The 23,807-nt window shown below is 41.5% G+C and overlaps 1 protein-coding gene across 2 annotated transcripts in view; it reads right to left on the bottom strand.

Annotated features, from left to right (window-relative positions):
- PALM2AKAP2 (PALM2 and AKAP2 fusion) overlaps positions 1-23,807 on the bottom strand; it is a 160,034-nt gene that overhangs the window by 4,888 nt on the left and 131,339 nt on the right. The window contains exons 4-6 of one of the 2 annotated variants that reach the window (XM_078384866.1): positions 19,211-19,325; positions 17,978-17,999; positions 5,197-5,298 (exon numbers count right to left, since the gene is read on the bottom strand). In XM_078384866.1, the coding sequence (XP_078240992.1) occupies positions 5,197-5,298; positions 17,978-17,999; positions 19,211-19,325 (239 nt within the window). The remainder of the gene's footprint in view (positions 1-5,196; positions 5,299-17,977; positions 18,000-19,210; positions 19,326-23,807) is intronic. The other variant, XM_078384867.1, reaches the window with a different exon arrangement.

The raw sequence follows: 23,807 nt of genomic DNA, 5'->3' as shown, positions 1-23,807 counted from the left end.
CTTTTTATTATACAGATAATTTCTGTGCAACTGATGACTGGAAACAGAATCTTTGGACTGCCTGTGTTGAAATGTATTGCAATTTTGTGATATGACAAAATATGGACACTCTTTCTATAGAGGATGTGTCTGGCCCATTCACGTGTCACCTTCTGAGACCTCAGTCAGCAAGTGACAAACATATAGATATGCACAAACTGTCCCCAAGATACAGGCAAAAATTAAACTGAGAAGGAGGAGGCAGTGGAGCTTACAATGGAAACAATCTTAGCAGACATTTTTTTCTCATGGCCAAATAAATGCTGGTGTTTTTTTGAAAAATAATCTACCCAAGAGATTTGGCATTACATGCTAAGCCTTACCTCCATACAGTATTTCTCCTCCAATCCAAGGATTCTAGGAGAGAGATGGCAACCCATCCACTAGTTAAACCAACTCCTTATTCAGGAAATACTGTCATTTGAAAAGAGACTCCCTATAATTTTAGGAAAAGGGAAGCTAAAACAAATGCAGCAAGCGCACATGGAAAAAATGTAAGAAGTAGATGTGATGGGTCTTGATCCAGTGTGCCTTTTCCTGTCCCTGATCATCCACTGACCCTTCAATCAATTTCTTATTTTTTTTTTAAATGAAGTTTCTAGTCCTACAGGACTGAAAAAAGGTTAGGATCTAAGTGCAATAGATGCCAGATACTGTTGGTAGAGAATTCGAAGGCATTTCTGATATCCTGAGCATATTGAAAGTTGTATTTCTGGGTCAGTTTTCTTAAGGCCATCTTTCTTTAAAGTATAGATGAGAGGGAAAATAACTTCCTTCCTTCCTCATATAAATAAAAAGCTGAGGTGGGCAGCTTCACTGGTTTTTGGAGCCAAATTTGTCCCTTTCCTACTACCTTCTACAGACTACAGAACAACCAGGGGCTGAAAATTTCCTGGCCCACAGCTACAATGCATTTAAAGCTTTACGTCAGGGGTCTCAAACTCAATTTACCTGGGGGCCACTGGAGGCAGAGTCTGGGTGAGGCTGGGCCGCATCAGATTTTCCACCAAGCAGAACAAGAACCCGAGGAAAGCCGCCCAGGAGTTTCCTTAGCCTGGCTGGGGCTCCGAGGAGGAGGAGGAGGGACGTGTGAGCCCTTGTCGCTGACCAACCCCCCCCCGGCTCCTTCTTCACTACCACCACCACCACCAGCAGGACGAAGAAGCGGAGAAGGGAGGGAGTGCCGGCAACCGCCTAGTGGGGGGGGGAGGAGGAGGGCACGACATTTTTTTTGTAAAAAAAACCCTCACAGAATCGCCTTGCCAAAGGAGAAAAGCCCCCATCGGTACCTGTGAAATTAAACAGAACAGGGTGGGCCCCCACAGTGCGCACGCACGCACACACGGAGGTCCGACAACCTTCCTCTGAGGGCCCCCTTCAAAAAAAGGCACACTCAGCTGCAGCAGCTACCCCATTATGACAGAGGAGCAAACTGCGAGAGGAGCCTAGGCAGCCTCAAGCCTAGACGGCTGAAGCAGGATGAGGAGGAGGAAGAACCGCCGGGTGCTGAGGCGGCCGCTGGCTGGGCTGGTGCTGAGGGTACCGAGAGAGAAAGAGAGCCAGAGAGCTGCTTCCCTGGAAGAGGCGGCAGCGGCAGCTGCTGTTGGCGGCTTGGAGGCGCTCTTTGAGGATGGGCCGGGAGCAAGCTCCGCTCTGAGGCATTGTTTGGTGGCAGCTCGGGCGCTCAGGGAAAAGGGCCAGCAGCGCGCCTTGCTCGCCAGCTCTCCCCCAAGACAGCACCTCTTGCACCCTCCATCCGGAACTGCAGCCTGCCAACTGGCAGACAGGTGGGCTAGCTGGCAGGCTGCAGTTCTGGATGGAGGGTGCAAGAGGCGCTGTCTTGGGAGATAGCTGAGTGAGGCGGGGCTTTTTTTGACTCTTGACAGCAGAGGACGCATGGGCGCTTTGGGGGGGCAGACAAGGCGGGGGCCACAAACTATCATCCGGCAGGCCGCAGATGGCCCCTGGGCCGCATGTTTGAGACCCCTGCTTTACATGATTAGCTTGGATCCTTCTGGAGAGTGAAGAGATAAGCCTTCCCATGCACCATATTTCATGCAAGATTCATTTTTCTGCCTCTAATTCACATGTGTCAAACACCACGCCCATGGGCCAAATCCGGCCTGCCTGGCCATTTCATGTGGCCCTTGCAGAGTTCCCTGCTACTGTGCAGTGTACAATATGCAGGTGCTTACTCACTTACCCATAATGCTCCACAAGGACGCTGGGAATCCGCCCAGTGGGATTTCTAATCCCAGCATTCCAAACACAAAGAGTCAGAAAGTGCAGCTGTTTGGGCGGTGTACAGCACCTTGGGAAATGTAGTCCTTGCTATTTATTGCCCACTCCTATTCTTATCTGCTTGCCATTATTTCTAGACTTCGATCATAGACTTTTACTTTCAGAGCTAGCTATTACTTATGTTATTACTAAAAACAGTAATAATCTAATGTGGAGTATTATATTTAATATGATAAAGAATAGATACAGTTATATAATCTTACAGATACAACCGGCCTTTTGAAGGCAACCATAATGCTGATGTGGCCCAAGATGAAATTGAATTTGACACCTTTGCTCTAATTCCTTAAAAAAGAACCTGATATGTAGCAGCATTAAGCAAAAGTTTGGCGCAACCCTACACTCCACTGAACCCCATTTATTTCTGAGTAAATATCCACAGCACCAGATTATAAAGCATGTTTGAAGAACAGAGTTAAAGGATTGGTAATAATTGTTGCCCATTGTTCTCATGACCATTTTTTGAACTGGAAAAAAGGACTAGAGTGGATTTGACCAGGATATCCATGGCAGAGCTTGTAAAGCATGTTTGGCCTTACTTCTGCTTATTCAGTCTGAAGGAGTGTACTGAAAGAGAAAGAAAATATTCTGCTTTCTCCTCCTACTTCACAATTTTTCTTATTCCACTAAACACCGAGAAATTTAAATGGCCACTTTGGGGCTTACTGCCAGCTGTGGTTCAATTTACTATATTGCTTCAAGATAATTCTAATGCAATTGTGCAGAAGGAACAAATTTAAAACACCTTGGCATAGTGGGTAGGTTTCAGAGCTTGAAAAGTAACTTTTAAAAAAGTAAGTAGTTATTATAGTTTCATAGCCTATCCAAAATAGTTTTCAAAAGAAGTAATCTACAATGAAGAATGATTGTGAACCATCAGTTTCTGGTCTGTGGGACCAGAATACTACTGGCGGCACCATTCTACTACCAACATATAATATCATTCTGCCAACATATAATATCACACCTGAGGAATTTAAAATGGTTTACTTCTTTAATTAATGAATTAAAATGTCTTTTATTTAATATGAATGCTACAGAAGCTTGTTTGCTGCTCACATCCCACTGGTAATTAGTAAGAAGCTAGATGCACAAAGTTTAACGGAAGCCCGAAAAATCTACAACAACCATTTAATGGGACAACTAAAGGTCCACCTTTTCAAGCAGGCTTTTAACATTCATGGTTGAGTCCCTGAGTGCCTTTTGATAGTTTTTAATGTTATTTCTTTTAATTATTCAATTGTATTTTAATTAGCATATAGTTTAATTATTTCTCAATGTTTATTACATTTTAAATTATGTTCTTTTAAAAATTGTGAGCCACCTTGGGTCCCCTTATCGGGGGAAAAGCAGCCAATAAAACAAGCAAACAAACAAACACAATTTCCTAATATGAATTCTTAGAAATGCATCCTAAATATCATTGAAGCCATTCATAGGAAGGATTCTGCCTGTACTCCAGGTGGAATGTCTTTTGACCAATGCTCCCTACACCCATACTCATGCTGTAACTGTAATAGGGAGCAGGGTTTCCCCCCCCCCCCCAGATGCTGGAGATGCAGACAATTGCAAAATAGTTCTCTATACTAACATCAGCTGTTTAAAGTTTGTTTAATTCACAGGTATATTTGAGTTTTGGGAGCCAGAGAACAGCCACCTCTCTTTTGACTTTTTCTCCAAGCACATCCTGAGAATAACAGTAATTATCAAATACTATTGTTCCTAGGGGCATTGGCAGGGAAGTGCATAGCAGCTCAGTTGCTAATCCAGAACGTGGAGTTGGAAATAAATACAAAACAAATAGACCACTCCATCTAAAAGTAAAACACCATCCCTAAATTTTACCCCTTTCTGAATGTCAAGGTTTTTGCCCCCACCCTCAACCCCTACCCTCAAAAAAACCCATCCTGTCTGAATGTGTGCTTTGGCCTTAATATGTACTCCCTCCACCCTTTCCACAGGTTTTCCCCCCCTACATCTCATTGGACTTTCTATAAAGTTATGTTCTGAAGAGGCGATGCAGAAGAAGGGCTGTAAACAAGAGTACTCGGTTGCATTCCAGAGGATCTAAGATGTAGGAACCATGCGAGCAACTACCACCCAGGCACTTTTGTCCCAGTTTCTTCCGTGTGTGGAAAGACCACAGAGACATTCTGATTTGCCTCAAAACAAGAGAATTACATGGAGAATCTCTAACAGAGGCTTACTGTTCTGCTTGCATATCAGAAAAGGACTACTCTCATATAAATAAACATCCAGTAATCTTTGTTTGCTTTAAAAAGGGACACTGGAAGGCTATCACATTGTGAATGATATATGTTTGGTTGTCTTCCTGAATGCATCACAGTTACATTGTATAGTTTTGGATTATTGCTGAATTATTTGTACTGTTGTGGTCCCAGCTGCCAGCCAATGAAACCTTGTTATCCCAAGTGCTTTTGAGCATCAGGTCTAACCTGGATTCCACGTCTTAGAAGAGCTGGACATCTGCATGTCCATGTTGTTGTTTTTTTTGCAAACTTCTTTTTGCAGACTGCATTCAGAAGCTCCTAGCAACTTATTCTAGAATAAGGTCAAACCTCACTTCTGATTGCTAATTGTTTTAACTTAGATTTGTGACTGCAAAATAATAAAGGATGAAAGAAGTACTTTAGCCTTAACCATCCTGTTTGTCCTATCATATATAGTATATGCACAAGACCAAGAAAGCTCTCTTTAGTTTGCTCACAAGTCACAAACTGTTTCCTTGTGTTTAAACTACAGCTGGGCAATAGTGCCAAGACATCTATTAGGTTTGAAAAAGTTAAAGTCTGCTCTGACAGCTCAAAGAATAAAGGGTGCTCCAATGAAACTTACCAGTCACCCTGCTTGTCCTGTCTTTCCCAGCAATTGGTTCTGTTGTTCGTGAATAGAGGGTTGTGAGTTCGGGGATCTGGGAGTAAATGTAATTTACTGCATCTGGTTGTCGGAGAACAGGAAATACAGTTAGATTCAGCCTTATGGACCCCAGAGGATTCACTGCTTAGGCAGCAGAGTTCCTAACTTAGCACCCAAACAATAGACATCAGAAGCTCTGTGCCAGATAATTGGATCAAAGCAAGCAAAATGCAGAATCACTGTGCTTTTATTACCATTCAATAGTCTAGTGGAGGGTGTGGTGGTTGGGAAAGAGCAGATGACTAAAACACTTTCAGCTGGATGTGTACAAAAACCATGTTATGAAGTTCTAGAATTTGTCAGGTCAGTGACTGGCAAAAATAAATCAAGCAGGAATCAACCTTTCATGATACAAAAACAAAATAAAACAAAACAAAAACACCCAGCAATGTGCCATGCATTTCTAGCATAAATGATCACTTTCATAGGTAATGCAGGAGTTCTATTCCTTCCCAATAAAATAAAAATATATCTTTTATTTATGCTTTTCTGCTATAATCTGGTGGAGGATTTAATCTATTTCAGCACCCAAAATGTGTCTAATTGTTGTAGTTTGCTGAACATAGCTAATTACAGTTTCACTGGTTTTATTCCAGTGAAATTTAATTTTTCTTCCATCGAAAGGCTTTGAAGCAGGCTGCAGAAATAAGTGACTGACTCCTAAACATATTAAGACAAGAGGACCCGAACAGAGCAACACCTGAAATGTGGTTGTCCATGAAAAGGTAACCTCCAAGCTAGACTACTGAATGCAAATATGGAGCTGCCTTTTGCATGCACAATATAGGTGCTAGGCCGCTAACTTTTCAAACTAGGCAAAAGCAAATATGTTATGCCAATGTTTGAACAACATATAGGCAGCTTACAAGCACAATTCCAGGTGCTGGTGCTTACCTTCAAAACCCTACATACCCTATTACTCGCATACCTGAAGGAACAATGCAAAAATTACAAGGGGAGAAAATTGTCCAAACAGGATTACATTAAAAAAATTGAACTCAATCTCCTGTGGCTTGATCCAGGACAAGACCTCTTTTTAATTTCACTACCTTCATCACGTGAAGTTGTTGATATTATTGTGCAACTTTTATATGTTTTATGACCATTACTTTATAACAATTTGACCAATTTCCTCTACAGTACTTGTATTTTTTGCATTTCCTATTCCCTTCAGCAGTGTTGTTCCAAACCCCGCTCCCAAACTGGTCCATATCTGGAGGATAAATTCTTTTCTTTCAGGGCACAGTTACACATCAAAATACTCCTGGGTTTGCTTTGGGTTTAGCAGGGTTGAAACTGATTTATAAACATCTGTCTACATCATGAGCGTGCATTTGGGGGGGGGGGAGTTTTTTTTTTTGTTTCTTTGGGAAGTGAATTTTTTTATATAAAAAGACCCACTAGGGGATTGTTTATTTTAACTTGATTATGAACATTTATTGAATCATATTTTGCATGTGTGCTCATCTGTGTCAGAGTAAATTGTTTTTGTGGGGTTTGTCAAGTATTGAATTGGATCCTAGGATTGTGGGTTTCTGGGCTGGAGGGTAACTTTGCAGTGTTAGATCAGTGTTGTAGATAGACTATTTTTCTATCTACAACACTGATCTAGCAATATCCCAATTTGAAAATAAAATAAAACAAATAGTAAAACATGAGGAGGGACCCAAAAAAACTCACTTGAACCCTGTCTGGCCTGCCTGCTATTCCTCCAGGGGAGTGGAGGAGCTGGGGCAGCTGGCTTCTGAACAAGAAAGGTGGGAGAAAAAGAGGAGCAGAAAGGTTTTTTAAAAAATCTGTAATACTGAGCTAGCGCTATCCCAGCCTGAATTTAAAAATTTTAAGAAAATCAAAAATCACACCACAGCAGAAGAACATGACTTTTTTCACCATCACCCACATCACCTCAACATAGGAAGTGAGGTAGGAGTGGCAGCAAGCAGGATGAGTGGGCACAAGGCAAAGACCTCAAAAGTGGCTCTAGGATGATGTGCCAGCAACCAGTGTCTCCCCATAGCTATGACAGCACAAGGTTTTATTTTAGTTTTTTGGTGCAGACATTTCACTGTGGGAATGCATAGCCCCAGGAGGGTGGAACACAGGAAGCTGAGGTTCCCATGGTGCCAATTTTAAAACAATTTTTACAAGTCTGTGTAATCCCCTGAAACGCTACACCACATATCTTACACTTGGATTAAAAATTGTCCCAAGAGGATGCACACGCTACCTCAAAACCACATGACTAGCATGTGAATTTAAAACAATTTCAAAAATCCCGCTCCTGATCTATTTTAATAGTGTAACCCTCAGTTAACTTGAACAAAGATTTTTCTTCATCATTTGTTAATCTGCTAATCTTTGCTTGGGCCTACCTATAATGTACCACTGAAGCCGAACTACTACAAAAGTAATCACCATACTGTTCCATTTTGATTTCTACCATATTCAACAGACTCTCCCTACCCAACTGTGTATAAAAGTCAGTCTTCAGCTCTTTACACCATGCATCTAACAGAATGGGCTGCAGTCCCTGAAGACTTATGACCAGCAGAACTTCTAAGTCATTAAGTGACACAGGACTTTTCATTGTTTCATTTTGGAGGGACATTTTGATTCTGGGTAGGGACTTGAAGGTTAAGTCATATACAGCATGGGGAACACACGTTAGGCATACAGTGGTGCCTCGCTTAGCGATTGCCTCATTTAACGATGTATTCGCTTAGCGATGAGGTTTTTGGAGCGATCTTGCACTCCGTTTAGCGATGTTTCCAATGGGGTTTGCAAACCTACAGTTCAATGCATTCCAATGGGGGGGGGGAACAAAATTCACCAAAAATTAACGAAGACTCAGAACAAAGCCAAATTAAGTTTGCAAAGGTTTTACAGGGTGCACTAATGATTCCAAGCATTTTAAACAGTTTTTGAACATTTTAAGACACTTTAAAAATAGCAAAAACGGACCTGTCAAAACCATTGAAATGCATTGAAACCTATTCAATGCATTCCAATGGGGGAACCGCGTTTCGCTTAGCGATGTTTCCTATGGCGATTTTCACTTAAGGATGGTAATCCGTTCCCATTGGAACGGATTATCCGGTTTTCAATGCATTCCTATGAGAAATGGTGTTTCGCTTAGCGATGTTTGCCCATAGCGATGTTTTTTTGGAACTAATTAACATCGCTAAGCAAGGCACCACTGTATTTTGACATGCCAATGGTGTCCAGAGCCACACAACTGTGGACAGGGGGATTCATCCATCATGAAACACTTGGTATTCTTGGAGATTTTCCCCATGCCAGCAGCCAACTTTCAAGTTTGCAGGTCATTAAAAGTTGTCCCAACTGAGGGTCTCACAAGGAATTACAGAATCTTAACAGAGAGAAGTGGGCAGGATAGGGCACTTTAGCAAACTGAACCTCAGGACCCTCTGTTGACAGAGGTGATTAAAACATGCAGCACTGTCCACATCTACTTCCTGTGGAAGTCTTTACATTTTCTGAAAATTTCAGCTTGAGCTTGAGGTGAAAACAGGTTTCACTTAGCAACTCACTCAAGCATACAATTTTCCTCAGGGAATCTAGTCTGGTCCCTAGAACTACAAAAGGTGAAATGTGACAAAACTGTGGCCAAAACACAGTTACTCAGAATACTGTTGTGTGCCTTTCTTCTTGGCTGCAGAGATGTCACCAATGTGTTGATACCTGTGTGAAAGTTCTGCATTTCCCCCTAAAACATTGTAGAAGTTAGTGATGAAATCAGACTTGGAATTTATGCTGTTTCAGTGTGAAAAAAAGTATGACAGATGCCACCATAGGTGAACAACACATGGCCATTTAAACTGGTGGACTTATGGCTGCATCAGAGCTGTGAAGAAATATCTTACAAGGAGAGCTTAGCAATAGCAAATTATAAGAAATATAAACACAAAAGAACTGCCTTCCAAACTGGAGCAATGATGATGACCATTCGGAAAGCTCATACAGTAACTCAATATGAGTTCCTTTTCAAAAGGAACATTCCAAGCTCTGATCATAAATAGCAATGCCATCAGTAATGTATTTCTTTTGGTGACTGAGAGGGAGTTATCCATTTTCTAAAACAAACAAACTGAAGATATGCAACCTGTGACATTATCACTTTTTAAAGTGTAACTTAAAATTTTGCATGGGGGGTGTTATCTGGCGGGACTTTTTGCCATTTGGGGTATTTTATGTGTTCACTGAAAATAATTTAATAATTATTTAAGAATGTTATTTAAACAATACTCTTCTAATAATGAGTGGTAACACTAGTAATAAGAGTAACAGTAATACTACAGTGGTGCCTCGCTTAATGAGCGCACCGTATAACGACGAAATCGCATAGCGATCCGTTTTTTCGGATCGCTAATGCGATCGCTCAACATTTTTCCAATAGGGGAAAATTCGCTTTGCGAAGACCGGTAAGCGTTTCGCTTACCGATCTTCGCAAAACGAACCCCAACAATCAGCTGTTCAGCGGCCAAAATGGCCGCCGGAAGCCCGGAAATGGCCCAAAATGGCCGCGCGCAGCGTTTTCGCGCCCTCGTTAAGCGAGGCGAGGGCGCAAAAATGGCTACCGGCCATTAAGAAGCATCGGTGAACGGTGAGTATTTGGCCCATTTGGAACGCATTAAACCATGTTTAATGCGTTCCAATGGAAATCCCTGCCCCGTTCAACGATGCTTTAGCATAGCGAAGGTTAATCCGGAACGGATTAACCTCGCTATGCGAGGCACCACTGTACTTGTAATTGGTAACATCAGAATAAATGTGGAATTAGAGGTGCTCATTAGGAGGTGTGACATTTCATCTTTCTCGACTGCTGTCCCTAAACCCAAATCTATCAACAAGGACTTTTGAGTTATTTACCTGCACCATCAGCTTCTCTGACCCCTGCTTCCTGTTGCTGATTTCTTTAAAAAAATGAAGCTGCTGTGGTGGTTCCTGGGAGTCATAGATCTTTTGGAGGTGCCCTCTGTAAAGCCTAATGGGCAGCAAGTCTCCAAGGAAGCACCACGGCAGCTTGTTTACAAAAAAAAACAAAAAACACCACAAAACCAAATTAACAATATGAAGGAAATGCTGGAGAAGCTGGTGGCGCCCTTCTCAAGTGAGCCCAAACCTACAGGTTTGCATATTTAGGTTTGTGAGCTGTAATTCCTCAAATTCTTGGAGAATTGTGGGAATTGTAGTCCAAAACCACAAAAGAGTACACCCCTTGTGCTCATCATGACAGTCCTCATAGTCAGCCCACTTCCATAATGATAATTCAAAAATACAGACAAGTAGGTTGTTAGATATCAACAACTGAGGAGCAGATCTCCTGAAAAGTTAATAATAATCAAGTGCCATCAATTCAATTCTGACTTATGGTGACCCTTTTCAGAGTTTTCCAGGTAGAGAATACTCAGAGGTCGCTTGCCATTCCCTTCTTCTCAGGGTGCCCTGGGACTGTGCAGCTTGCCCATGGCCACATAGGCTAGCTGTACTTGCAGAAGCCACAGTTGGGAATTGAACTCCCCACCTCTGGCTCTGCAGCCAGATACCTAAACCACTGAGCTATCTGGCCAGCTTTCTGTAAAGTTAATGGGTCCTAGCCCATTCAAGACTAAATCAAATTTTTGCATTACAACAGAAATAGCTTGAAGCAATATAATGTTCTAAGGAAAATCCATTACTTTCCTAGATTGCAGCTAAGCTCAGGCAGGAACAGGGAAGCCTGAGTGGGTTGGTAAACAGTGTCATGGTTTCTGCCACAATGACCGGTGATCACTGCACACAAAAGACTAGCTAACAAGACCCATCAATCACAGTGACAGATCATCTCCCCCTTATCACAACAATACATCTATAACAACAACAACAACAACAACAACAATACCCTGATCACCATTATCACCCAATCTCCTGAAAAGGACAGTAATCAGGAAATTTTTGATTGACTAATATTACCCCTTCATGGATTGCTGCCTTGCCATGGCGAAGGGGCTTGAGTAACTCAAAGAAGCTATGGGCTATGCCGTGCAGGGCCACCCAAGATGAACAAGTCATAATGGAGAGTTCTGGCTAAACGCAATCCACCTAGAGCAGGCTTTGGCAAGCCACTCCAGTATCTATGCCAAGAAAACCCCATGACCAGAAACAAAAGGCTAAAAGATATGATGCTGGAAGATGGGACCCTCAGGTCAGAAGGCATCCAACATGCTACTGAGGAAGAGCAGAGGACAAGTGCAAGTAGCTCCAGAGCTAATGAAGTGGTTGGGCCAAAGCCGAAAGGACACTCAGCTGTGGATGTGCCTGGAAGTGAATGGAAAATCCGATGCTGCAAAGAAAAATACTGCATAGGAACCTAGAACATAAGATCTATGAACCTTGGTAAGCTGTCAGACAGGAGATGGCAAGAATAAACCTTGACATCCTGGGCGTCAGTGAACTAAAATGGACAGGCATGGGCAAATTCAATTCAGATGATTATTATATCTACTATTGTGGGCAAGAAGCCCGAAGAAGGAATGGAGTAGCCCTTATAGTCAACAAAAGAGTGGGAAAAACTGCAATGGGATATAATCTCAAAAATGATAGAATGATTTCAATACGAATCCAAGGCAGACCTTTCAACATCACAATAATCCAAGTTTATGCACCAACCACCAATGCAGAGGAGACTGAAATCGACCAATTCTATGAAGACATACAACACCTTCTAGAACTGACACCAAAGAAGGATGTTCTTCTCATTATAGGGGATTGGAATGCTAAAGTAGGGAGTCAAGAGATAAAAGGAACAACAGGGAAGTTTGGCCTTGGAGTTCAAAACGAAGCAGGGCAAAGGCTAATAGAGTTTTGTCAAGAGAACAAGCTGGTCATCACAAACACTATTTTCCAACAACACAAGAGGTGACTGACTCTACACATGGAAATCACCAGACAGGCAATATCGTAATCAGATTGATTATATTCTCTGCAGCCAAAGATGGAGGAGCTCTATACAGTCAGCAAAAACAAGACCTGGAGCTCATTGTGGTTCTGATCATCAGCTTCTTATAGCAAAATTTAAGCTTAAACTGAATAGAAAAACCACTGGGCTAGTCAGGTATAATCTAAACAAATTCCTTATGAATACACAGTGGAAGTGAAGAACAGATTTAAGGAACTCGATTTGGTGGACAGAGTGCCTGAAGAACTTTGGATAGAGGCTTGTAACACTGTACAGAAGGCAGCAACAAAAACCATCCCAAAGAAAAGGAAATGCAAGAAAGTAAAGTGGCTGTCCAAGGAGGCCTTACAAAGAGCAGATAAGAGAAGGGAAACTATAATGCAAGGGAGATAGGGAAAGTTACAGAAAACTGAACACAGACTTCCAAAGTATAGCAAGGAGAGACAAGAGGGCCTTCTTAAATGAACAATGCAAAGAAATAGAGGAAAATAATAGAAAAGGAAAAACCAGAGATATGTTCGAGAATATTGGAGATATTAAAGGAACATTTTGTGCAAAGATGAACATGATAAAGGACAAAAATGGCAGGGACCTCACAGAAGCAGAAGACATCAAGAAGAGGTGGCAAGAATACACAGAGGAATTATACCAGAAAGATTTGGATATCCCGGACAACCCAGATAGTGTGGTTGCTGACCTTGAGCCAGACATCCTGGAGAGTGAAGTCATGTGGGCCTTAGAAAGCTTCTCTAACAATAAGGCCAGTGCAGGTAATGGCATTCCAGTGGAACTATTTAAAATCTTAAAAGATGACGCTGTTAAAGTGCTACATTCAATATGCCAGCAAATTTGGAAAACTCAACAGTGGCCAGAGGACTGGAAAAGATCAGTCTACGTCCCAATCCCAAAGCAAGGCAATGCCAACGAATGCTCCAACTACTGTACAATCACACTCATTTCCCACGCTAGCAAGGTTATGCTCAAAATCCTACAAGGTAAGCTTCAGCAGTATGTGGACTGAGAACTCCCAGAGGTACAAGCTGGATTTCGAAGGGGCAGAGGAACTAGAGACCAAATTGGTAACTTGCGCTGGATTATGGAGAAAACCAGAGAGTTCCAGAAAAACATCTACTTCTGCTTCATCGACTATGCAAAAGCTTTTGGCTGTGTGGACCACAGCAAACTATGGCAAGCCCTTAAAGAAAAGGGGCGTGCCTGACCACCTATCTATCTCCTGAGAAACCTATACATGGGACAGGAAGCAACAGTTAGAACTGGATATGGAAAATTGGGAAAGGAGTACGACAAGGCTGTATATTGTCCCCCTGCTTTCCCGCTGCTTATTTAACTTATATGCAGAGTACATCATGCGGAAGGCTGGACTGGAGGAATCCCAAGATGGAATTAAGATTGCCGGAAGAAACATCAACAACCTCCTATATGCAGATGATACCACTCTGATGGCAGAAAGTGAGGAGGAATTAAGGAACCTTGTAATGAGGGTGAAACAGGAAAGTGCAAAAAACGGTCTGAAGCTCAACATCAAAAAAGCTAAGATCATGGCCACTGGTCCCATCACCTCCTGGCAAATAGAAGGGGAAGAGATGGAGGCAGTAACAGATTTCACCTTCTTGGGCTCCATGATCACTGCAGATGGTGACAGCAGCCATGAAATTAAAAGACACCTGCTTCTTGGGAGGAAAGCAATGACAAACCTCGGCAGCATCTTAAAAAGCAGAGACATCACTTTGCTGACAAAAGTCCGAATAGTCAAAGCTATGCTTTTTCCTGTAGTGATGTACAGAATTGAGAGCTGGATCATAAAGAAAGCTGTCCGACGAAGAATTGATGCTTTTGAATTGTGATGCTGGAGGAGACTCTTGAGAGTCCCCTGGACTGCAAGGAGAAGAAACCTATCCATTCTAAAGGAAATCAAGCCTGAGTGCTCACTGGAAGGACAGATCCTGAAGCTGAAGCTCCAATACTTTGGCCATCTCATGAGAAGACTCCCTGGAAAAGACACTGATATTAGGAAAGTGTGAAGGCAGGAGGAGAAGGGGACGACAGAAGTTGAGATGGTTGGAAGGTGTCATGGAAGCAACCAACATGAATTTGACCCAACTCCGGGAGGCAGTGGAAGACAGGAGGGCCTGGCGTGCTCTGGTCCATGGGGTCACAAAGAGTCGGACACGACTAAACAACAACAATATTACCAAGTAAACCAGAACATTAAACTAGATTTGTAATGGTATTACACAGCAGACATTATGATAACAACATTGGGATATCTGTCAGCATGAGATGTTTATATTGATTTTCAAGTGACATGTGAGCATTATAGTCTTGTTTGAAGAAGGCAAGCCACAAAATAAACAGTTAACTGATTACCAAAAAGTATAAAGTCACCTCAAAATCTTTGTTTTGATTTATAGTCTTTATGGTGCCTCAGTTATTATTGACAGACACAGCATGGAAACTCACTTTTTGAGCTAGGAAATCTTACATACTGAGGGCTATGCAGGCTAGCAATTTTGGAAGCTGTGATCCTAAACAAACAAACAAACAATCCAAAGGCTGCATAGAGCTTTCTTTCTGAAACAGCTTTTCTGAGCTGCTCATTGGCAAGACTGCCTCATCAACAAATGCAGCATACACAAAATGCAGATTAGGTTAATTAAACACATGAGGCAGAGGGAGAAAGAACAATGTATTAACCCTCTGTCCTCCTGGCAGATTGCCATCACTGTCCTTACATAGAGAAACTTTCAAACATTTCGGAATATTGGTTGAATCAGGTGTGGAAAGCCCTCAAGGATCCAGAAAACAATTTTGCTTCACAAACACAACCCAAAGAAACCAGAAATAGCCAGAAGTCTACTTTGTTTCAAGAAAGAAGCGCATGGGGTGGCATGTGTTCTTTTCGAGGAGAACTGTCATTCTTGGAAGCTTCTGGAAGTAGCATTTCTCCAGTTTTTCCTGCTGTTTTCCCCAAGCTGAGATACACTTGGAGGCCATGAAAATCATTGGGAGGGGAGGAGGATATTTTCCTGCCTACAGGACATTACCCTGAGATCAATAAACCTGTGATGGGGGGCGGGCGGGATGTCTCTCAGCATCCATCTGTGAAAGGCAACTTTCTGAGAAAGGCAAATTCTGAAGAGGGTCCTCTATAAATGGAGACTTTCCACATGGGTCCAGAATGCTGATCTTTCCAGAATTCTGGGTTATATTTATTTATTTTATTTATTTATTTATTCAATTTTTACCCCGCCCCTCTAGACAATGTCTACTCGGAGGAGTAGTATACTCCTATATGAGGAGTCTTCACTCACAGAGCTTCAAAATGTCACCTTCCATGTGAAGAGAATGATGAAATACTGCAAGAAGCTAGGGCGTGTTTATTTAACCTAGTTTTCAGGATGACTGAATAGGGATAAATTCATGAACAGATCAAGAGAGTCCATAAATGATGAATTCGAAACAAAACTGCACAAAAATTAGGGTGTTGCTGCTTGTTAGTATTATTATAATTACTTCAGTGTGGACATTCAAAAGGCTTAACGAATAAATATTTGAGTGATACTTCAACTTTAATAATTGTTCTCATAAATAAAGACAAAACCATTATTTATGGCACATCACCATATGTTGCACATCCCTGCACCATGTCTGGTAACAGCTGCTGTGTGTTTTACAAGGTTTCTTGCCTTGGGCGGGACAGTCCATTTTCAGTTATTCTAAGGAAGGCTCATCTAATTTTGGAAACCAGTCCTGACATGAATGCTTGTAGACAAACAAATAAAATACATTACAAAGCCATATAGTCCCTTCTTCATTCTCCCAAGGTATGCTTTTGCTACTTTGGGTTCTTACACACTGGACTACAGCAATTTTTCAAAATCCAGATCTCTGGGACTCTTACACTTGATTTTAGCATGGTTTTTGTGTTATGGATCAGCGTTCTTCTGCTTGGTGCCCTCCAGATATACTGAACTACAACTCCCATCATTCTGAGCCAGCATGACTGTCCCTCTAGAAACATACCTCAGTAATTACTAAGATTTACTTTATGCAAATCCATTTAGTATAGAGGTATTTGGTGACCATTAAATTCAAATAGCAGAATTCAAAGATTTGCAAACATTTAACACTGTTGCTTCAAGGAATATGTAAGATCTGAACATTACTATGATCTGAGGTCCATGAAATCATTTTTTGTTTTTACTACTGGCATTAACCACATAGGAAAGTTTCTAGCTCCATCTTTCAGACAGGACTGTTTTGAAACACAATTCACATATATGATAACTGTGATAAGAGTAATAGCAAATGAAAATTTCACATATTGAATGGATGCATAACCTTCTTCCCATCAAGAACTGAATTTGTTGTTGGCTCAGAGCCATACATGATTAATCAGACATTCTTATGCACATTAGCATACACGCATGCATGTACACACACACACACACAATCCTGCACCAAACATTTTAGCACTTATGGATGGAGAAATTAAAATCCCCTTTTCTTGCCCACTGAGATCAAGGTACGTGTGTGTGTTTAGGTGAAAATGGCCCAATGTGACCTCCATGGATGTTACTCTCTTCAACTTTCTCCCCCTTCTCAATACTTTTGTCAGCAAAACACTAATCCTGCAAGTAGATTCTCTTCTTCCATCCCCTAGCCACCACCAGTTATCTCACCCAAGCAATCCAATATTGCTATTTCTCTGTCATTAACTAGTAAAGGTAAAGGTTCCCCTTGACAATTTTTGTCCAGTCATGTTCGACTCTAGGGGGCGGTGCTCATCCCCGTTTCCAAGCCATTGAGCCAGTGTTTTGTCCGAAGACAATCTTCCGTGGTCACATGGCCAGTGCGACTTAGACACGGAACGCTGTTACCTTCCCACCGAGGTGGTCCCTATTGATCAACTTGCATTTGCATGCTTTCAAACTGCTAGGTTGGCGGGAGCTGGGACAAGCGATGGGAACTCACTCCGTCGCGTGTATTCGATCTTACGACTGCTGGTCTTCTGACCCTGCAGCACACAAAGGCTTCTGCGGTTTAGCCCACAGCGCCACCACGTCATTAACTAGTATCATTAACTAAACTCCTGCAACATCGCTGGAACCAGTTGTATTGGCTCTTGCCTTTCCATTGGGCTATTTCAGTGATGTGGAGAGGGGGGATTTGCTGCTTGAGTAACAGCCTATCCTCCATATTATTTTACCCAGGCTTCGTGTTCTGGAGAAGACACTCCAGCTTCGCATATAGTGTCAAAGTCCTCCATACAGAGCATGTTAATATAGTCTCTCGAGACTGAAGGATGCCTATGAATAACTAGTATCATTAACTAGTTACTATTGGAATTAGATATGTCAAGGTAAGGAGAAGTTTTGGTTTTCTGCCTGTCCCTCTTTACCTATATCATCTTTTCTGTACCATGACCAATGGCAGGGAAATGGTAGTTTCAGCAGCATTAGAGCTGAGAAGTGGGAAGAGTTTTAATCTCTCCTCCCTAGCAATCTTGACTGAGGTTACTATTCAAAGTACCATGATTACTAGCAGTGAAACCGTGGTTCACACCCAGAGCACCCCACCCAGCTGGAGGACAGGGGAAAAGTGGACAGGGACCACTAATAGACTGGCCAAAATTACATATGGTCCCCAGGCTGTGGGCCGTGCTGTCTGCTAAATCATTACTGGTTACAACAATCAATAACAGAAGAAATAAACACGTACCTCCATCTTGATGTGAGAAGCTCTGAAAAGACAAAAATATTGGAGTCAATAGTTTTTGACATAATGCATATTTTAAAACATATTCAGTGTTCAAAGTGCGTCGCAGACCTTTTATTAAAACTAGCTATGACAGTTCTATGAAGCAGCAGTACACCATCTTTTTATCTTTGAGGGTCACATGTGACAGTAGGTGGCTGATCACAGACACGACACATTGACAGGCAAGGTCTAGTTACACAGACACTCACCCTCCCTCTCTCCTCATGCACAGATATTTTCACACCTATCCATCACATTTTATCCACCAAAATATCCAGCTTCTATTTGCCCATCTAATATTTTAGATAAGTCTAAAACTGTTACAGGCTTTATCGGAGGCAGAAATGAGAAGAGGGGCTTTAGCAACTCTACCCGGAATTTCCATCCCAATTGGTCATTAATCTTAAGGATTTTTCCTTAGTTAACTTTCTTCCTCTTCCTTTTCTATTCTTTATTCCTTTTGTTATGTGTATTTTTGACTGTAAGCTGAAGAGCTGGGACAAGTTTTTTTTTGTAAATTGACAGGCAAGGCACCCTTTTCAGTTAAAAATCAGTCAGGATAAAACTAGTTGAGTCCATTGTTCAGAAACTGCCCCTTGAAAGAATTGTGCTCGAAACCCTGATAAGCCACTACCTGCCAGTGTTGCCAATGCTGGACAAGATGGTTTATGGTCTGGATAGTGTAGCTTCCTAAATTCCTATGGCTCGGCCCCATTCAATTCAATAGGGCTTCTTCTTAAGCCTCAGTAAGATTCCACTCTTAATGCCTATAACTTTAAAAAAAAAACCTATTTCAATGAAATAATGACAGTCTCCACTTTCAAGTTTGCAATCTTTTGAGAGCAATGCCTTCTAGACTCCTCTTCTAAACATCTGGAGAGCCTACACAGAATCCTATAATAAATGTGATGGATACCCGCTGAATTATAGGGCAGAGATGGGCTGAACAGTGCAGCCTATCGTCTTGATTCTAATTTTACCCACTATTCAGATGTCAGCCTTGCTCTGCATTCCTATATATCCTTGTTCAGCCCTGTTTGTACTACATTCCTGCAGCTGGAAATAAAAACTTCAATAAAGTATAATAAACGTATTGATAAGAGCACAACCATCATATCAACAAAAACACAAATATTCCAATATTTCATGTTTTCCATGAATATGATTAGATTGCCTATTTGCTTTTAACCTTACCTTTTGCAAGTCTTCAAAAGACTTCTCAGTCTCCTTTAACTTCTCTAATATGACACGCTCTTTGGCAGATATTTGGGATTCTTCGTTTTCTAGTTTTTCTATTTCTTGCTCTAGCCTGGAAAAGAAATTAAGGAATATCTTATGTGTCTCTGAAAAAAAAGTTGCCAGCATAAGTTATTCATTTGATTCCTAGTTGCAAAATAATAGCTTATTGCAATGTTTCATTTTGTCTATGTTGATCTTATAACCCCATCTCCAAACCTGAAGGTTCCGTTTTTGGATTACAATAGTATTCTGGTAACTATAGTTCAAAGAGTGACTTTTCCAAGTTCCAGTGCAGAGTCATCAAGACAAGTTTTTAAAATGGCTAGATCAGGTCAATTTCATTCATGACACAGGGTAAATTTAAATATACACCTACAACATTTCATTTCTTTACAGGTGATGACTAGCTGCTGAATGTATGAAGACAGGGTCAAACTACATGGTCCATTATTTGCATAGCATTATACAGCATTCCTTGCTCTTTAATTAATTAATTAATTAATTTGTACGATCAACAGATCGGATGAGAATAAGACAGAACAACCGCATAAGAATAAACAGAATCAACACAACTACAATATACATTATGTGCGGCAGACTCCCAGGGAAACAAATTCCATAGATAATTGTTAGAAGCATAACCCCACCCCCAATACATACATATTCACATATCCATCCATACATGTATATATCTAGAGGATTAAGGCACCATTTCTCGCCTGAAGACTAGTGCTGCTGCACAGAAGCTGCCCACTTTAATCGTTATTGATGGACACTGGTCTGCCAGCAGAGAACATGTATAATACTCATCATCTCTTCCAGGGATGCTTTGCAAAACTGGATGAATAAAAGTGTCACGGAAACCAGTGTAGAAGGAGCAATACAACAGAACATGGCCAACCGTCTCCACCACACCAGCCTCACAAGGACATAAACGCTCTTCATAGGGAATGTTCTTGTATCTGCCTTCCAGGAGGATTGAAGGAAGTACATTAAACTTAGTTAATGTAAAAGCTTCTCTATATTTTGGAAGGGTCAGAATATTCAAATAGCTTGCAGGTAAAAATATGCGCTCTAAAGCAGAGGTCCTCAAACCTGGGTCCCCAGATATTTTTGGACTACAGATCCCAGAAATCCTGGCCAGCACAGCAAGTGGTGAAGGCTTCTGGGAACTGCAGTCCAAGACCCCAGTTTGAAAACCACGGCTCCAAAGCACACATTCCTGCATCTCTGCAGCTAAATTTGTCATTGAGTGAATTCGTGGAAGCTCCTGGAAACACATCCATATGGGGGCGGGGTGCTCCTCCTGTTTTAAAGGAAAAATTGCACAGTGATTATCCATCAATGCTGCAAGGGCACATTTAGTGGCAGTGGTGGTAGGGAGTTTCCCATTCCTGCTGTAAAGTAAGCAGTAAGATTAGGAACATTGTACAGTATATGGGAAAGGAAAGTTTAATGTTTCCTCTCCTCAGATGCTTCCCAACTCCCTCTTCCGTCTTCCCCATGAGAGAGTTGTGGTGGTGGGGACCTTTCCTGGTGTGGTGAAAAACCTGTCCTTGTGGGGCTGGGATTTTGGGGGGATAATCAAATCTTCCTGCCACACATGAGGTGCTGATCATGTGTACTACGGACTCACCCACTCCAGAAGAAAGAAAAACACTACAGGAAATTAAAGAAGACATAACCTGTAGTTTGACCCAATGCCTTCCCACTGCCAGGGACGTAAGCTTTAAATTGCACTAATACTGGATGATATGAAATTTCCAGTTGGCAAATCTGTTGCTAGCTGTATTCCATCTTGAATGATTATGGAATAATTTTCCTCCTACCAGTCAGTTTTTAATCTAACCCAAACATTCAGGATATCTGTATGTGAGGTAAACTCAATTTATGTTATTATAGATTACAACAATCACTCTTCGCTACCAACACATCATTGAGTCCAGGACAGCTCCAAAACTATGATCCTGATCTTTCAGAAGACCATCCAGACATAGCTCCTCTCCTCTATTCAGATCAGCAAGCAATCCACAATACTGTACTGTATAATCACTTTATAACTATCTTATCCAGATGTATATTCTGGAGTTTTCACAGTCATTCATACTTAAATTGTCTTCTATCTTCAAATTGCCTTTATGATCAACCCCCACCTTGCCACCTGATGCTCAGGGTCCATAATCTCTCTACGAAGAACAGAAAGAAAGAACAGGTAGACAGAAGTATCATCAGCATATGGATGACACTGTAGCCCTAACTTCTGGATGATTTCTCTCAACAGTTTCATGGAGATGTTGAAAAGCACTGGAGGCATGATGGCTGTGGGTGGAGCAGCAATCATTTTCTAGGTCCTTTCCTTCTGAAGGAATGGAGGTGCTATAAGTCCTGTCCCCTAAGCCCTACTTGAGCAAGATGGCCCAAAAGGGTGCGACTGTCAATGGTGTCAAAAGGTATGGAAAGGTTTGCAGAACCAGAAAGGGTGCAATTCCACTCTGGTTATTTCTGTCTCCAAATCAGCCCCCGATCCATGACATGACACATTCAAATGTCATATAAGATTCCCTAGAGTTGTGTAGCCACCTGCATGCCTCCAAAATCTTAAATTAAATGCTGGGTGAAAATCACCCTGAATGGTTGGGTTTTCATTAATTTTGTTTTCAGTTGAGGGGGTCCAAATATTCTACCCTTAATGCAGTGAAGGCCAACCCCCTTATCTTTGGATAAAAATAAACTACTTCTGAGGCATCAGCCAAGCCTTGGATAATTAGGATAATTAGGCAGGACAAGAAAGGATCCCCAAAACAAGTAGAGGGCTGCTTCAAACTGCTGGATAAATGAGTGCTTTAGGTATGGTTCAGAGTTCAATTCCCCACTGTGCCTCCTTGACAGGGGCTGGACTTGATGATCCATAGGGTCCCTTCCAGCTTTGCAGTTCTATGATAACCTAAGATAACCTTTCAAGCAGCCTATCTGCACATCCCCAAAGTAAGAGACATCTATAAAAGAGTATTTATAAAATGCATGCTGGCAAGGCTGCATTCATCTAGCTTTCTACTAGATCTTTTTAAAAAAAATTTTTTTAGCACAAACATAAAACCAAAACACACATACTTAAGAAAGTGAATAACAAACACACAAAAGTTACAGTCTGGCTACAGATGGCTCTGTACTAGTTCTGGCATCCTTATTAGCACAAGTGTTATCAATATTATCTGCAAAATCTCACTCAATTGAGCAACATCTCTGAGAATTTAACCATTTGCCTACCCTGAGCCTTTCCACAGAAGGCCTCTCACTTCTCCTGATCAGCAGAAGCACCTCTGCTGGCCAACACATCTGGATGTTTTTTCCCAACAGTTTCATGGATTGTTGGTCAGTTTCAGTTCTCATAGCTCTCATGGAAAAGTTAGCTACCTAAATTTTGATGACAGAATGAAAAAAAATTGCCACACATGCTGTACTTTCCTCTGATGATTCCTTGCTATATTATTAGATCTTAGGTTGTATTTTTAGACTCATCTTGCTTAGTTTCTCTCTCTCTTTTTACGGTTTAATCTAATATGCAGCGGTTAATAAACATGTGTGTGTTCTTTTAAACACACACACGTTGCCACTATCAGCATGGAATACCCCCTCAAATGGCCCCTGGATTCTGGTTGTAATTATCTGAAGTCTCTTGCCATCTTCACTCAGTGACAGAAATAATTACTTCATTGTCCCCCAGATGAAATATGGAGGAACAGCTATGGCTCTATGATTCAGATGGGAATGACTGCAAGCCACTGAGTTTTGTTCCTGCCCCAGAAAGGGTCCAGTGCCATGATGGGACAGCTGCCCAACTCTCCCCCAGAGACAACAGGAGATCCTTTGAACCCAGCAGTCTTCAGAGGAGGACTGCAAATTTGATCCCCTTCCTCTTTTTATATAAGAGGCAGCAGACAGAGCAAAACTGATTAGGGATCAGTTTATCCATGACACATTTTGTTGTTTTATTGATCTGAGGAGCTTTAATTTTTTTTTATTTGCTGTTCTCCCTTTTCGCTAACTTACAGGAAAACAGTAATTAATTACTGTACAACTTTCATTTGCTATGTATATCGAATATCTCCAAACCCAACTGTACCATAGAATGTAAATATTGTAAAATATGCATGACCTAGCAATTCACTATAATAGCCTCAATAACAGCTGACCCTTTTTTTCTATTTGGAATAATTCCTTCATTTTTTTATTGTACAGATCCTCTCTCCTGTCTATATTTGTCATGGAACACCTGAGAAGAAAGTGATTTCCCTGTTCTTCCTTCTTACGTGCGTTACAACCCAAAATTGCAACACAATGAACATTCAACCAAACAATCTAAAACTGAGATCAGGTTCATTTACAGGCGAAGCATTAGAGTAAGAAACTAGAGGCATTCCAAACAAGGTGGGGAGGGGGCTGAATGGGAAAGCGGTGATGTGTATTTAACAGATGTTTGTACCTCAATTTAATGTTTTTCAGTCTAATGAGTCCCAGGGCTGATCGCTACCAAATATAAGGAAATGACAAC

Source organism: Pogona vitticeps, chromosome 2 (genome assembly GCF_051106095.1).
Source record: "Pogona vitticeps strain Pit_001003342236 chromosome 2, PviZW2.1, whole genome shotgun sequence".
NCBI classification, from domain to species: domain Eukaryota; kingdom Metazoa; phylum Chordata; class Lepidosauria; order Squamata; family Agamidae; genus Pogona; species Pogona vitticeps.
Note: the sequence above shows the minus strand (reverse complement) of the source record. Positions and strands in the feature narration are given on the sequence as shown.